The 18,122-nt window shown below is 41.6% G+C and overlaps 1 protein-coding gene across 1 annotated transcript in view; it reads right to left on the reverse strand.

Moving 5' to 3' along the window:
* htr7c (5-hydroxytryptamine (serotonin) receptor 7c) overlaps nucleotides 1-10,797 on the reverse strand; it is a 36,216-nt gene extending 25,419 nt beyond the window's left edge. Inside the window, exon 1 of the mRNA XM_037779166.1 lies at nucleotides 9,729-10,797. Coding sequence (XP_037635094.1) covers nucleotides 9,729-10,195 — 467 coding nt within the window. The 5' untranslated portion in view covers nucleotides 10,196-10,797. The remainder of the gene's footprint in view (nucleotides 1-9,728) is intronic.
* Between the last annotated feature and the right edge of the window lie 7,325 nt (nucleotides 10,798-18,122).

Here is an 18,122-nt window from a genome sequence, read left to right on the forward strand (position 1 = left end):
TTAAATTTAAATATTGTTACAGATGAGAGTGGTTTGTCTTCTCCATATGAAACAGCTGCAGTGGCTTGAAACATTAACTGTGTCTCTTGTGGTTTCTAAACCCTCTAAAATGTAGCACTCTCTGTTAACTGTCTGTGATCACAAGATTTAAGAAGTCAGTGTAACATCCTATTTAGGACCAAAACGCGCTTTCTGTTCCGATTTAGCATTCCTTTACGAGCATGAACTGCCTTTGATCTGATCGTTCTGGCCTAGCAGGAGATGTCCAATCCTCCGCATTTCAGCGAGGTGGCCGACAAGTGGGAAGTGAATAGAGCCTGGGAGAGTGGAGCTCAGGCATCACATCACATTACCTGAGGATGCGTCAGCTAGGTCAAGTCATCTGTGTCTGCTGCTGCGGGTGGATGTTCCCCAGTCGCACTAACCGAGCGCCGTCTCCCCTGGGACGAACTTACGCGCAGACTGACCTCGCAGAAATATTGTCAGACGTGGAGGGCGGGTCGGTGTGGGAGCCGTGTGTGAACTCGGCTCATCATTGACACACCAGTTGGCAGAAAGCATGTGAAGGCTGTGGCTAATCCGGCTGCCATCTAAAGGCCTCAGCTAGCGCGATTTCCTCCCTCAAATCCCCAGCAGAAGCTTACGGGTGTGATCACACCTACGCTGTGTTTTCTTTAGTCTGAACTTTGGTGGAAAAGTTTACATTACTGCAGTTATGTGATATTTTTTCTTGACCTACATCCCATCCATCTTCAACAAGTTCACTCATAGTTAAGCCGGGCTATGTTCTGCAAATTTAACTCTGTCTCTCATACCAAGCTCCTCCATTCCTTTAGCACTGTCTTTTCTTAGACGTCTGAGGAACTACAGAAAAGGGTTACCCTCTCGTCCCGCTGTTGTGAATAAATCATTCATATTTCACTTTTGAATTATTGAACATACAACATATTACTCTCAGTGAAGGTAGAAACTGACTGTAGCCAAAAGCGATACTAACTTTTTAGAGAAGTGGGCACGGAAAGCAACTAAGCCTTTGCCGAAATTGCTTGCCGGGATATCTCGTGAAAGAGCAGACCTACATTCATATATAACTTCCCTTTTTATTCACTCCCCAACACTCAGACTGGACTCCTCTGCTGTGACTGGGTCAATGCTGCGGTGTGTTAGCTTCAGTTTGCAGTGGTGAATCTCCACTTAAAGAGGCTGGAGGTGCTGAATGGCCACTCATCCATAAGCATGGCTTTCACAGCTATAAATCCACATTTGCACATACAGTACAAAATCAATACCACTGGGGAGTATTCTGCAGTTATTCTGACGCGACCCAGGCCACAGGACGGGAAACCTTTTCTTCAAGTCTGTCAATAGGTTGCTGTTATTGGGTGAGAAAGGTTACTAAAATAAGATTTATGAGGGATGTTACTGCTATAGCATTGCATATAAGCATGTGGCATATGGCTGGGGAAGAAGGCAATAGGGTGGACATTCAGATTTTGAATTAATGTAGGATTATTTTGTTTATTATTTACTGCCTGCCACTGTGACAGGCAACTATCTAGTCTTATCTGCCACTTTTGAAATCTCTGCACTAAATGAAGGACTAACATTTTAAATCTGATGTCTTTCAATGTTTGATATATTTCACACAAAAAACATTACATGCATGGTAAATTACAGTATTCGAATTACACCGTGGCTTCTGGGCTTTCAAGCAGGACTGTGCTGCCCACTGGCTGCTAACAGCTAACAGCTAATGTTAACTAGCTCTCATCCGGCCAATTTCAACATGCATTTGTAGTTCACAATATGGCATTATTAGGAACAAAATAGGTTTATTGCACGCTGTTGATCGTTTGTGGCTACGGTCCCAAACAAACTGAAACACGATACAGCGTGCGTATTTGTGTTACGTCACTGTGCATGCGTAACTGTCGGAGAGCATCAATAAGAGGAATCAATAGTCAAGGAGGCATGACAACTAGGAACATTCACAATGGAACCGGTTCTCTAGTCCCATCCCTAGCGTTTTCCCTGCCTGCCAAAGTGGCGGATGGCCTGACGACTTTACCCGCCACCTCCCACCCTGTATCACCTCCATTAGAATCATGATACACATTAAGTAGCATTGGGTGCAAAGCTGATATACAGTAGATGCTATAAATTTGTCAAACAGCAGAGATTTTGCCCTATGGTTTATGCCATGATATCTCTGTTTAATATTTCTGGGTGTATTAGGCCAATGTGAGAAATGATGCAACTCAATGAGCAGGACTGTTCATATGAAAACATTCACACAGCATGTTCCTCTCTGGTTATTTTATCCATTCACAATTTCTCAGTTGATTTTCCAGAAAATGTACTATATTACATTATGATATGTATTGATACCATGATATGAAATTACATATAACATAATAGACTATTTGATTCATATCGTGCACCTCTAACATTAAGTTGCAGATACTCTTCCCTCCCTAGATCAAGGGTCTCCAACAAGTAGCTCACGAGCCATACCAGTGGCTCGCTACCTAAGTCTGAGTGGCTCACTAAAGGTTTAAAGAATATGGACATAAATTTGTCACATTGTAAAGCGGTTTCAATTTCAGTTTAATCAAATTCACAGACATTGAGCCCCCTTCTGACACAAAATGATTATTTGCCGATTATCAGCCGACAATTAAACAGGTTGCGCTGCTTTCAAATTTCATGACATCGGCGACGCATTAACATGAGGCGATGCTAGCAGACCAGCAAGCGCACACCAGATTTGACAATGACCGCAGAAAATAGCCAGGCCAATAAAAAGCAAAATATATAATATTTTAATGAGGAATGGGTAATGACAAATGTGTGTCTCATTTGCGGTGCAAGTGTGTCAGTCGGTAAAAGGTAGAGGAAGGGAAAGGAGCTGAAAACAACACTTAAAAGACGACAGTCTCTGTTTACCAAACTGACGAAGAAGGCCAACGCAGCAACAGAGGTTTCGATTAAAGTGGCTCACATCCTAACGAAACAAAAAGCCCTTCACCTATGGAGGAATTGTAATAGAAGCGATGACTGCGGTGGCTGAAATGTTATTAAAGGACCTTGAAAGTAAGACAGAAATGATGTCTGCTATTGGCGATGTACAACTTGGTGGCGCTATGTGTAGCTCTCGGCCACTTTAATTTTGTCAAATTAGCTCTCAGAGGAAAAACAGATTGGAGACCCCTAGCCTAGATAATACTGTCTGGTAATTTAATAAGATCAGAACTGCTTAACCACAGTGAGAATATCATTTCCCCTTCCTGAGACAGGATATATGTCTCTTCTTGCTGAACTGCTGTCACCTATTTAGACTGATTGCTCAGAAAGTTTCAACAGTCTTTTAAATAGTTTTACACATTTGTTTAAATATTTAAAAATGATTATTTAAAGGGCACCATTTAACCAAAAAATAACTGCATGTGCAAATGTTGTCACAATATAATGAGACTGTAGAACTAGAACAATTAGGCTGGATTACCAACTGGGCAAAGTGGACAACTGCACCAGGGCCCCAGACCTATAGTATGTGTATGGATTGTGGTAATTTGGTTAATTACTGCATTGTTCAAGGGGCACTCCGTGGATTTTACACATCATGTTCCTTTTACTCGTCACAGCGAGCACCTACTTAGTCTGTGAAAAAAAGTATTCTTAAAGGCCCTGACACACCAAGACGATGGTCAGGCGTGGGACAGTTTGGGGCCGTTGGTGAGCGTCTAGTTTTTGCGGTGTGTCCCGCATCGCCGACTCTAGTCTGCCCGTGTTGGAGGTTTTTGGGCCAATTCAGCATGTTGAATCGGCGGAGGCGCTCGTTGGTGAGAGAAATACACTCTAATTGGCTGTTCAGCTTAAACGAATCAGTGCACGAGAAGAGAAACAGAAGTGAGGAAAGCAAGCCAATGAGTAAGGCTCTTCTCATTGTTCAACTTCATCTCATCTGATCATTCCAATACACAGATATTTTCACAACGACATGGCCATCTGGAAAGAAGCTGAGTGGTGAGTGGAAGTGGTGTGAAAATGGTCGTCAAAGGCTGCTTTCTTTCGTGTACGTATCATAACAACAGCTTGTATATCCTTTATTTTATACTTTATTTTTCCGAGATTGTTTTCATATATGCAATTTACATTTCATACTTACAAAAGTTCATAAACAAACTTTTAAGTTATGAGTTTAGAAACGAACGAAGAGACAAAACAAGATATGCACAAAAGTGAATGTCAGCATTAGAAATTATAAAAAAAACATAAATAAATAGAACAAATTTGATGAAAAAATAAAAAAAGGGGGGCAGAGATATAACAACTAGGTTGGATGCTGTATTCATCTGCACTTATACATTTATATAGACATAAACATATACTGTAGACATACTCATATAGATATTCATAATAAATACATATATACATATACACGTACAGCATATATATACATATACACATGTACATACCTAGACATACATAAGCATATAGGTATACTTTTCAACACACACACAGATATACATAGGCCCACACATAAGGCCACCTCAAACACATCTTCCATATTCCTTATTCTGTGAGTTTCCTTTTTCATAACTTTTACTCCTTGAATCAAACTTTTCCATTTTATAAAATCTGTGGGTTTAGTTTTTGTTATTGGCTTCAGTGTTGTGATTCTGAGTATTCTGATTCTTCATCTTTACCAAGATCAATTGGAGGTTTCCTGAGTATGATATGCTCTGCTTTTAGATACAGAGTTTTTTTTAAAGTGTCTTCTATAAACTTAAAAACTTCTGACCAAAACAAATTCAATAACCTGCATGTGTAGAAAATGTGCAAATGATTTGCATTAATTTCACCACAGTTTAGCTCCGTCTTCTTTTATATTTGAAAGTTATTTCAGGGGTCAAGAAATATCTCATATTTATTTTCCAAGCAAATTCTCAAATTATGTCTGGATAGATCTAATATTTTCCATCTGTTCAACTCCTCTGTAACTTGATCTATTAATCCCGAGTAATTTATTGAAAACAGATCCTCCAATTTTTTTTGGAATTATCCCTAGATATTTCAATTTAGCACATTTCCACTTAAAATTATATTTTCTCTTAAGATCTTTAATCTTATCTTTAATTGTCATTGCTTCTTTTTTATTAATATTTTATTTGTAACCAGAGAATAAGCTATATTTTCTAATTTCTTCTATTAATAATGTAATAACGCTGCTGTTATATTAAGTTTTACCTTTGAAATGTCCAAAACCTCGTGGATCAGCGTCTCCACAAATTTAATCATATTAACATGATCGTTGTCTTCCTTAATACTGTAGACTGATAGATAGTTATTTTGGCGTGATTCATTTTCGAAATAGTCAGAGTCATCTTTCACTCTCTTTTAAATATTGTGTCAGTGTTTTAGTTGAACCTCCAAGATTATTTCTCGTTCCTCTGTTTTCCACTCTTTCCTTGATCTTCTCGGACATCTCCGTCATGTGCTGAAATTCCTATTTCTGTTCCCCAATCTCTTTTTTAAGTTCAGCTAACTCCTGTCTTGTTTCGTTTCTGAAGACTTGTAACTCCGCTCGAAGTTCTCGAAGTCCTCGAAGTTCTTTTGTAATGTCCGATGTAATTTCTCTCAGCATTTCTTTGATGTGGGATTCCTCCATGGCTGTTTGTGTCTTTACTTCAGGCATCCTTCTTTTTGCTTTTATCGTTGTCTCCGTGACTTTGCCAGAGCGTAGATTCGTTCCTCAATTCATTTTAAATAGTCTCTTTCATCATTTTTGTATTTTTAGGCATTTGGAGATGAACGCTTAGGCCGTTCTTCCTCGTGACCCGAAGTCCACAGTCCTCAGTCTTTCGGTTTTCCCTTTTTGAATGATGAATACAGACTACCGCCGCCTGCTGGTGTGGAGAGTTATTTCCTCTCACGCAGATGCAGAACGTACGTGCTAACTGACCATTGGCTGTAGTCTTTGAGGTGTGTTCGAGTGCAACTTTTTGGCAATGGGCAATGTGAGGCGACGCAACAGTCGGCCTTTGTCGCCGCAATATCTTTGATGTTGGGTTGGTGTGTCTGGGCCTTTAGCTCAAGAGGGAGCTTTCTGAAGGCGTGGAGTTTGAAAGACGTGGGCGTTTACCTGGCAAGGGGGTCTCTAACAAAAGATACTGTTGATTTGCATTATGGGAAATGTAGGATTCAGTGTTTTGAGGGATCAACCAATACTTAAGACTAACAGTCAGGATAGCTCACGCTCTGCATCGATTTTAATCGTCCTTTAAATATATCTCTTGTTCTCCAACTTTATGGAGGTGCAATACTACGTCTTGAGACTCTGTCTCGTAAAGTAGAAATATCAAAATGTAGTGTTAAATCTTCATTATTTCAGTTTGCCCTACAACCCATTTTTGCCCCAGGACCCCATCTGGTTTAATCCGGTGCTGACTAGATATGTGTTAAAGTGGATGATGAATGTCAGAGAGCATCTATTGAAGCCTGTCAGGTCCCTGCAGCATCATAAATGCATAGGCCCCATACACTAGGGACCACTCCTCTATCACCACGTTGTCCATATTGGCATACATACATACATGCAGAATCTCCTCTGTACACCTAAAGGAGCTCTGAGAGACAATCAATATCCCTCTGCAGCAGAGCACCTAGTCTTCAGGGACTGCATAACCCCCCACAAACAAACCTGTTCAATCCTGAGCCTCGTTCGCAGCACTCCCCACCGTTCTGTTTAATTTGACAATGCATGTCCTTGGGAATCCTAAATGACAGCGAGTGAGCGCCCTAATTGCAGCTAATAACGTGTCTAATTGGCAATTCCCATCCTAATGAATTATCTCTATGATTCCCATTGTGAATCATATACCGAACACGCTCTGCATTGTTTAATTAGGGCGAGCCTGTTTTCATGGAGATCAGCGCAAACAGTTTACAGAACTGTCTGTGCAGCTTGTGTGCAGAAGATAATCTCAAACTGACTTCCTTATTTTAAATTCTCAGCTTGTCTTGACAAGAAGCAGGAAGACATGGAGAAGATCCTCTGGAATGGTGTGGTCTGGTGGGTGTGCACACTTTGATTTCACGGTACCAGATTCAATCACCTGCTCTATCTTTTCTGACATGCTCGCTCACAGGTGGGTGCATTTGTCCTGTCTGAGTATACACTATGAGCAATTCACTTCCCTTATCACAGACAATGGCCATGAGGCCCGACAGTGCTGGTTTGACTCACGCCCACTTATCCTCCGCCGGAATACAAAGAGAGGCCTGGTTCAACACATTGACATTGTTTATTTCTACTCAGGTTAGTTCTTTTAAAGCAGCAGTAGGATTAAAATATGATTAAAAAAGGTTATTTTTATAAATATATATCCTGACAATAGTGCATGAGACAGGAAATCTGAAAAACATCATGTGCCTCTGTGTCCTCTGTGACTGCTCCTATCGGCATCTGCAAGATGGAGCCTTGTCGTCTCTGAGCAGCTGTCAATCACTCAAAAACTCCGATCAAACGGTCAAACTAGGCAGCGCTGATCAAATATGAATCAATATTCTGTTACTGAAATGCCCATTTCTCGCCTCAAACGTTTTCAGAAACATCTTGTAGTGTTTGGCTGTAAAATGAGAAAGTTTGTGACCCGGCAGCCATGCTGAGATCTGCTGAGAAAATACCAAGCACCGCCCACCAGCCGGAGCAAACTTTCTCATTTTACAGCTAAACAGTACACTACAAGATGTTTCTGAAAACATTTGAGGCAAAAAAAATAGGCATTACAGTAACAGAATATTAATTCATATTTGATCAGCGCTCCGTAGATTGACCGTTTGATTGGAGTTTGCGAGTGACTGACAGCTGCCTCTGTTGAATGAACAGCCAATAGGAATACTGTCTCTCTCTCTGAAATGACCTCTGATTGGCCAAAGTCTCCCATCACGGGCTAGATTTTCTAAAGCCTGAAAACAGAGCCATGAGGAGGCGCAAAAGTCTGGTTTTCTCTCAGAACACTTGAATTACAATATGCTGAAAGGTTATAATGTAATTTTTGCCCAAAGATGCCGAAAACATTCTACCTACTGCCGCTTTAAATCTGGATGATGTCCTTGTATATTTGCTGGGGTCATGAAGGAGCAAAAATGTAATTCTATAGGAGGGTGGAGCAGAATGATGTGCAACTCAAGAGGCCAGCTCGTGACTTGACTGGGGAGTGAGCGGCCACAGATGTAGGAATTCCACACTGTCCATCCGTCTTTAATAATCCTCTGTGACCTCTGCGACCTTTAACCTAACCCCGTGAAGGGCTTGTTAGCTTCTCCCGAACTAATCTTAATACCCTGCATGTCCAATCAGCCCCAAAATACATTCATCCCTCTGCCAATAACACTTTAAAACAGGATGATATCTGTGATCCAGTTCCTCCCATAATATCATTAGCTCCTCAGGCGTACTTAAGTCCCCTGTGCTCAGCGCATCCACAAGCAGGAAAACATGCATAATTCTGGGCGCAATGCACTGAGGTAATAACGCCTGATTGGCAAGCAGGAGGAATAATCAGATCATCAATACTACAACAAGCCTCTGTCTTCATTATGGGCACTGAGGCAGAACAGTGACACCACTCACTTGACTTTTATTTCATTGTGGGAGCGTTGGACATGTCTCATTTGTCACCAGCCATTAAACTGAGCTCTGGCATCATGGGCGGTATAGTGTACCTGAGATGCAGAGTGGGGTATTGAAGGATGGGGATGGATGAGTGCTTACTTTCCCCATTTCTGGAATTTATAGCAACTCACAGTGAGCGGGGCAGTTGGGAACTAACTTCAATGAATAATTTAGGCAACAATGATTTCATGCAAAACACCAGGATGTTAAAGCTCATGTTTATGTATGTTGCAAGAGAGGAAAACAATGTTTGTGGTTCAGTTTTCTCAGAAGGGAACTTTCACCTCTACAGCACTTTCATTTTAGAGAGCAGGTGCTCTCATCATGTGTCCTCAGCAGAAATGTAGGACGATGGTAAATCACGTATCAAAGTCAGAGCAGCTGTAAAGGTCGATGGGCGCGCTGATCCTAAATGCGTTAATTACAGGAAACGCTGCACATGGTCCGGTCAAGCAAATTAATTAATTAAGCGTGCAATAAATTAATCACAGTCTGCGTGTTCATTTTCTGGTTCGGTGGTTTTCAACCGCACAGATAATCAGAGGAAGGGTTGATCTGGAATCAGGCGTTTAAATGTCAATCTGTGGCACAAAAAATCGAATTCATGACTTCATTTGGCACGTGGAGCTGCTCCTTGCCCTCTTAGAGCAGCTTATAATATTTGGGGCTCAGAGGGTAGAGCAGGTTGTCCACCAATCGGAAGGTCGGTGGTTCGATCCCCGGCTGCTCCAGATGTGTCTGGATGTGATGTGTCCTTGAGCAAGACACTTAACCCCAAATTGTTCCCGAAGGCATAGCCATCGGTTTGTGAATGAGTATTTAGATTAGATCCTGATGGGCAAAGTTGGCACCTTAGCAGCCTCTGCCATCAGTGTCTGAATGTGTGAATGCTGGCATGTAGTGTAAAGAGCTTTGAGTGGTCGGAAGACTAGAAAAGCGCTATATAAATACAAGTCCATTTACCATTTACCATAAAAGGCGCAATGCGTGCGTAATGTTGCAAACTGACAGTACAATATCAAAGCAGCTTCAACTTTTATCAACTTACCTATCGACACTGATCACGCACAAGGTCATGATGGAGGCGGTGCAGCACATTACATCCATGCCGATGAAGATGTTGCAGAAGACCTCTCCAAAGAGCCACTTGCCCCCGGTGAGGTCCGTCACTATCACAAAGGGCATCACCACTATGGCCACCGACAGGTCCGCCACCGCCAGAGACACCAGCAGGTAGTTTGAAGGCTGCCTGAGCTTCTTCACCACGCACACCGCGATCACCACCAGCGTGTTGCCCATCACGGTGACCGCCGTGATGATCGCCAGCATCACCCCGATGACGACCTTCTCCGGGCGGCCGAAGTCCTGCAGCTCGCCGCACGACTCGTTCCACATGGCGGTGGATGGACTGACGGTGACCAGGACGTTGTACAGCAGCTGAAGGGAGCCATTGAGAACTTCGGAAATATCCTCCCTCTTGTTAAAAGTGAGCTCAATTCCCGAAGTATTGAACATCACGACGACGTTATCTCGGAAGGGCTGCAAGGGACGCCTCGCCAGCGCGCTCCAATTACGCGCATATTTGGATGTGTGCGACCTGCTCACTGTCGGCTCCTGTCCAGCGGTTTGAGAGCGAGGCTGTTGCAGCTGCACCACATCACAGCTGCACAACAACTCAGAGGAGAGGGCTTCTTCTTCTTCTTCTTCTTCTTCTTCTTTTTGGCAGCTTTCTGTTTAAGAATGATCCATCAACAGTGTTGTATAGGTGCGTGCTCCATCCATATAGGGACAAATAACTCCAAAACTAGGAAATGGAAAAAATAAAAGTTACAGAATCTAAACATAGACGCTCCAGAAGAAGTGCTTGTTTCTCAGTTCACTAACTGGAAAATATGGACTATTTGGGGGGAGTTGCGCTGCATGAGCAAACCGCACCTCTCCATGTGACGCATCACTCAGGGCGCACAGACAGACACAGACCTATGAGGTGGTACCACAGAGGTTTCAAAGTGGATTCAAGGAACTCCAAGCGTTCAAAACGATAAGTAGTTTATGGTTATTTGGGTTCCCTCTCCAAACTGTGCTGACGTTATTAGTTAATGTATGTATCAGAGAATAAAGATGATGAGATGGTGGGTTTCCTTGTGGTGCCGTTTTTAAATAGGATCTGACGTTTGTCTACTTAATATATGCATCACAAAAATCCCACATAATATCACACATATATTTCCTCCTCAGTACAGTATGTATTGTTATAATGGTCACAATGAGCTGGATGGAACCCCCTGTGACAGATATATGTTTTAAAGCAGCAGTAGGCAGAATGATTTTGGCATCATTGGGCAAAGATTCCATAATAACCTTTCAGCATATTATAATTCAAGTGTTCTGAGAGATAACTAGACTTCTGCACCTCCTCATGGCTCTGTTTTCAGGCTTTAGAAAACTCTAGCCGGGAGACTTTGGCCAATCACAGGTCATTTCATTGAGAGAGTGTTCCTATTGGATGTTCATTCAACAGAGTCAGCTGTAAATCATTCGTGAACTCCGATCAAACGGTCAAACTAGGCAGCACTGATCAAATAAGAATTAATATTCTGTTACTGTAATGCCTATTTCTCACCTCAAATGTTTTCAGAAACATCTTGTAGTGAACTGCTTAGCTGTAAAATGAGAAAGTTTGCTCCGGCTGGTGGGCGGTGCTTGGTATTTCCTCAACTGACAAACTTTCTAATTTTACAGCTAAAGACTACACTACAAGATGTTTCTCAAAAAAATTACGCGAGAAATAGGCATTACAGAATATTGATTCATATTTGATCAGCGCTGCCTAGTTTGACCGTTTGATCGGTGATCGCGAGTGATTGACAGCTGCTCAGAGACGGCAAGGCTCCAGCTCGGCTCTGATTGGTTGTTTTCCTCCAGTTTGTGAAATCTTGCAGATGCCGTTAGGAGAACCGGAGGACACAGAGGCACATGATTTTTTTTTTAATCATATTTGCTCCAACCTGCCTACTGCTGCTTTAAATACACCTTAGCTCTTTTTTGGAGAAAAATAAATCACGCAGCAAAGTTCGCTGCTTTTCCCACATGCCTCTTGAATTTGAAGAAGAGACAGGAAATGAACGTCATGGTATTTTGCCAGTGCCTCCAACAAGTAAAAAAAAGTCACCTGTTTAAAAATAGAACATCGCACTCAAACTCGACTCTCTCGTAGTGCACAATATGCTTTTCAATTGTGCTGCACATGTCTTTCTTGGTTGCCTTGGCACCTCGAATGTAAGCACTGAAGACAAATCAAAAGCAATGCTGATGATGCTGGAAGACAGTGAGGACATATGGGAAAGCTTCCCAGGATTCTGGCTGCTTGCATCATCGTCCAGACAGCAACAGCTGTGGTGTGTGTTTGCCCCCCCATCCCATCCCCCCGGGTCTGGAGTGGCCAGTGCCGTTTCCCACAGTTCCCTTACAGGCATCGCTGCTCCTCCCCCACCTCAGATGCGAGCCACCACAGCCTTGGCCTTTTAGTCACCATTACCTACAACTCAGCCTGACAGACAGGTCAGTAATGATTGTCACGTCAGATTAGTGCCACTGACCATTGGCAGGTTCTGCAGTTAGACCTTCTGCTGTCAGGGAAATTTGGCCCGTTTAAGCTAAGGATATTACCGATGTAGAGAAGCCAGAGGAGACGGGTCATGTCTCCAGGGTGGAAAGCCTTTGAGGCAAGTTCTCAGGGCTTATGCAAAGCAACCTGTCAACATGTCAGCGTCTCTTTCAGCCCCTCTGAGGTTCTGGTAATGCGAGGGGTTAAACAGGTATGGATTACACCTGCTTTGGGAGCAGTACGGAGAGATGGAAATTTATATCAAACTGCAACAAATTGTTAACAGTTTAATGAATCTGTTTCATCTTTGTTGAAGCAACCACATAGACAGGAATTCAACCAAGGTCGTTCTGCATCTCTGTGTGGGCGTTTTCCGTCTCTGTGTTCAATTTATGTCTCTTGCATCTCTTTGTGGTAACTTTGTCTCTTTGTGGCAGTTTTGCATCTGTTTGCATGTCTTTGTGGTGGTAGTTTTGCTTTTTCCTTGTTCTTTCTTTGTCTTTTTGTGGTTGCTTTGTGTGTCTTTACGATGGTTTTGCATCTTTTTGTTGTTCTTTTTGTTGATTTTGCGTGTCTTTGTAGTTGTTTTGTGTCTTTTGTGGTGGTTTTGTGTGTCTATGTGGTGGTTTTGTGTCTTCTTGGTTTTTTTTAAATCTTTTTTGTTCTTTTTGCATCTCTTTGTGGTGGTTTTGTGCATCTTTGCAGTTGTTTTGTGTCTCTTTGTATTAGTTTTGCCTATCTTTGTAGTTGCTTTGTGTCTCTTTGTATTGGTTTTGCATGTCTTTGTAGTTGTTTTGTGTCTCTTTGTAGTGGTTCAGCGTGTCTCTGTAGTTGTTTTGTGGCTCTTTGTATTGGTTTTGCATGTCTTTGTAGTTGTTTTGTGTCTCTTTGTATTAGTTTTGCCTATCTTTGTAGTTGCTTTGTGTCTCTTTGTATTGGTTTTGCATGTCTTTGTAGTTGTTTTGTGTCTCTTTGTAGTGGTTCAGCGTGTCTCTGTAGTTGTTTTGTGGCTCTTTGTATTGGTTTTGCGTGTCTTTGTAGTTGTTTTGTGTCTTTTTGTGGTGGTTATGTGTCTCTTTGTCGTGGTTTTGTGTCTCTGTAGTTGTTTTGTGTCTCCTTGTATTAGTTTTGCTTGTCTTTGTAGTTGTTTTGCATGTCTTTGTGGTGATTTTGCATGTCTTTGTGGTCATTTAACTTTGTTGTGTTCATTTTATGTCTCTTTGTGGTCATTTTGCCTCTGTTTTTTGTTGTTTTTTGTCTCTATGCTTGTTATGTTTCTCTTCGTGGTTGTTTTGCGTCTCTACGTAGTCGTTTGATTGCCTATCCAACAAGTAACAGTCACTTCAAACAAGATTCTGGCCCAGGGCCCCCCTACAGTACATTTAGTTGTGAGTATGGGAAAGTGTTGGACTTTGGTGCAACCAGGTTCCCACACTGAGATTGCTGAACATGCAGATCTGCGTGTTCCTTTATTAAAACGTGGTGTGGTTTATCACAAGTGAAAGCATCATTTGAACCAATTACAGGAAATGACCTCAAAATGCAAATTTTGCTTTGATCCCCCTCGCAGCCAAAATCCCCGGTGGCCTGTTTGGATGTCAGGTTACTGAGACCTTATCCAATAAACAAGCCCCATGTGACTTTTACTCACAAGACCTGGAACCCCTCTAATTGGGCAGTAAGAACTTTAATGAAACCAAAACATGAAGTAAGCATGTCCTTTCACAGAAATGCTGCCATTAAGTTTTACATTTTGACCTGTAATTACACCAGCATGTCAATCATGTTCTGATGTTTAAATGTCAGAGCGCACTGCCAAAAGCAACCCCTCCAGGTCTCATCCAGACATGCTGCCGTAGACATGACAGGTAATGCTATTGACTATGTCGGCTCGGAGCCCATCTGCGCCTCTGACATGAACTGGCATAATGTTATCAGTCAGTCAGTTGAAGTCAAATGTCTGTTCTTTAGATGTAGATTACGGTTGAAGGCAGGCAGGTGGAGCTTGTCCCTCTGCAGGCTAGGAGGGAGATAAACATTGTTTACCTCGTTTTCTTGGCAGCAAATTGAGGATTTGCGAACATGACCTTAATAAAGTGACACATCAGGCACGGAGCAGGAGCCGGGCAACAAACGGCTAATTTCATCATGCCAACGATATGTAAGAGAGGAGCAGAATGGAAAAACACAATTTGTTTCAGCAATGACCAGTGAACAACACAGAGAGTGTTTGTGATTTTGTGCTGAACTCAAAGGGATGATCACTTCCAAATGACAAACAAACGCTATTACAAAACCAGCGTTTTATTGCAAGTATCAATACAAGCCATATTCATATAATTCATGTAACTGCTTACTGTAAAATTAGCTATTTTTTACGAGCTTACTACAGAATCCAAGCGGATGCTCATGTTGTCTTAAACCCCGTTTTCACAACAACACATCATCTCAATGCATATATTTATCAACCTTTGCGTAGTCACAGGTGAAGGCTGTCAGTATCAAACCATAGAAAATTCATCACATCTTAATTAGGTAAACTATTATTTGGTTTGGCCTTAAATGTTTCTGATAAGGGCACACCTCAAAATCCAGCTAATCTGCATCAGGGTTGAGCCTAACTGATCCTGAGAGGGATGTCTAAAATATTAAAAGGTCCACTCACATCCTCCATGATTGCTTTTTTTGTCAGTACAGAAAAACAAATTCTTAAAGAGTATTTGTCAGAAAGTAAGAATAAGTATTCATAACATGTATTGTGCATCAAAGAAAAAGCTCATGTCTCTTTGTAAAAAAAAACAAATAAATAAATTAAAACATACTAATAAATCCATTAGCAAAAACATAATACATATTCATGTGGACAAACAAAAGTTAAAATCCCATTTGCTAAATCATAGCCATAGCAACAAAAGGCCTTTAGGTTTTGTATAAATGAATGTTTCTTGGCTTTTCTTCTTGTAACATAGACTTTATATTCTCCGCCAGTGCCAGCTTAAGACATAGGCCATATAGGCAGTCGCCTGGGGTGCCACCTTCTGGGGTTGCTGGTCAAAAAATAGATCACGGTGGGCACCCTCCCTCATTTTATATATTGTGGTAACAAATTAACACATAAATAAAGAAATAAAGAAATACACTTTTCACCCCTGTAACTCTCTTTCTCATACTTTTTTCATCTGCCCGTCCGCACTTGAGCGTCACACTGTGGCTGTGTACAATGCGCAATGGGGGCCCAGGGTGGGGGGCGCACAGTGCCGTGCTCGCACAACAGCCCGAGTATGGGTCAGAACGTAAGACCGCTAGACGGACAGATGACAAGAGGCGCAGATATCTGAAGGGGGGGGCCCCAAATCCGAATTTCGCCTAGGGCACCAAAAGGGCTAAAGCCAGCCCTGTTCTCAGCTGTTATTTGAAGCTTCCATTGTGATTCATTTTCAAACACGGGTCGTGCCCAGATTGTTATTCTTAGCTTGAGTCAAAGTCAGTCACATGTTGTCACATGAAAAAACTTAAAGGTACGATTACGCGGCATCTAGTGATGTGGTTGAAGATTGCAACCAACTGAGTATCCCTCAGTCATTCTTTCCTTTACAAGACTGCTGTAATGTGAGCTGCCTCGCTCAGAGGCCATCCTTACCATAATAACACTACTTTAAGAGCAACGGAAGTCAGACGGCGGCTGGCGGTACCACGGTTTATCACTCTGCGGCTTACGTTACCGCAGTTTCATAAGCATGTCGGAGAACTACGGTGGCCTTCAGGTAGCGTAAAAACACGAAAGGCGCTCACTAGAGCCAGTGTTTAGTTTGTCCATTCTCGGCCACTGTAGAAACATGGCGGAGCAACATGGTGGACTACGTGAAGAGGACCCGCTTCCTATGTAGATATGAAGGGCTCATTCTAAGCTAACGAAAACACAATGATTCTTAGTTTCAGGTGATTATAATGTTTGACATAGAACATCTACAGTGTCATTTAGCTCAGTGGTTCCCAACCTGTTTTCTTTGAAGCCCCCTCCACCCCCACACCCATTTTTCTAACATCACCCAAAATTTGTTTTTACAAATCCTTGAGCAAAATCCTCAATTTGATTAAGGTGATTCAGTGTATTAAATGATTTAGTCTTTTTTAAATTAAATCAACTTTCTAATGAATACATTTCGTCAGTTTCGTCAACATAAATAAAGTGATGACGTCTTGACGGATTCGCCAAGTGAATGTAGATTCATAATATGATCTTTATAGTGTTAGAGCCAAAATAGACTTTTTATTATTGTGGTTAAATAAATGTAATTTATGGTGCTCTTAGATTGCTCCTAAACCGCCCCGTTAATGCAGGCGCTGCCTCCCTTTGTGTGTGGCAAGCGGGGGAGCAAATTTTGAGCAAATTAAGTTTTTAAAAGGCTAAACACCAACAAATATGGATTTGAGCAAAATATTTCATTAGATAAAAAACATGTTGTGAATATAGGAAATGATTACATCTTTTTTAAATAAATGACTAACTTAAAATAAATGACTTTTGGACTACGCTCTGGAGTTGTTGGAGACCCCAGGTTGGGAACCACTGATCGAGCTCATCAGCTCACAATAATAGATACTAAAGGTTTTCCCTCCATGTTGGCCCTGGAGGCCTCTACCATTGCCGGCAAACTCCATCCAGGGACCACAGATGAAAATGTGCTTTTAGTTACAGTATATCTGGGGCAATAAATGTATTGTTTATGGTCCTTGTTAAATAAACAATAAAATATGAATAAAATGTAATTAGTGGAGAGAAAAACAATTTCTAATTGGATGAGGTGGACACTGAATCCCAGTGCTTTTGTATATGTGTGGAAAATTTAAGCTGCTTTGGACAAAAGTGTGTACTAAATGAATGTGATGCCAGCACAGTGTATTGGATTTGAGTCTTTTCAGAAACAAAGTATACTGCTTTGAGGATGTTTGTGTTATGTTTTTTTTTTTAAGTGGTAACAGAATGCACTTTAGAGAGAGGAAACATGACAGTTCAGTGATGTGAGAGTTGGGTTTCTGTCTAAGCATGCTGAACCTGGTACACATCACACCTTAAAACTGCCACATATCTTCTCTGTTGGCCACTGAGCCGCTGCACTGAAACAGAGAAGGTGAGAAAAAAAATACAGTGACCTGTTAGCCTTCCTTACTCAGATTATTCCAGCAGCAGGGAATCTAAATACAAGGTCACAGACACCTCAATCTCCTCTGGGTTTATTCTCAAGAGGTAAACAATTACTGATTGCTGATTACCCCCCACAAGTCTGAAACGAGGCTTGCTCTAATTAGAATAAAATAAAAACCCTCCTACTGACAAACTGTTAGCTACACTGTTTTGCATTTTGCTGAGGCCACATACAGCGAGTAGTCCACCAAATCACAAAGTAAATTAGAATTCTATTTGACCCTAAACAGGGACAGCCAATTAGGCTGTTGCGGCTATTCAATAGACGTTATCAGTTGCTATAAACCCCATAGATGTGGCTTAATAGGGGTCTACTACACCCACTAGTAGGTTTTATCATCTATTCACATCACCGAAAGAAGGTATAAAAGAATACGACAGCGACCATAGTAATTATGACAGGAGCAGAAGCGGAAGTCAGGTGCTGTAGTATTGACACTGTGAAATTGGTGGGGAAGTTTGGGACGATGGATGGGACACAAAACACAGGGTTTCATTTATTTCTTTTTATTTCATGGTTTATTTGATATGGACCAATACAATGTACATAGACATCTTAAAAACGGCTAACTGATGCAAGTATCATAGTTATTATAGCGGATGCTAATTTGCAACATCTGTCCCTAGAA

Source organism: Sebastes umbrosus, chromosome 8, assembly GCF_015220745.1.
Source record: "Sebastes umbrosus isolate fSebUmb1 chromosome 8, fSebUmb1.pri, whole genome shotgun sequence".
NCBI classification, from domain to species: domain Eukaryota; kingdom Metazoa; phylum Chordata; class Actinopteri; order Perciformes; family Sebastidae; genus Sebastes; species Sebastes umbrosus.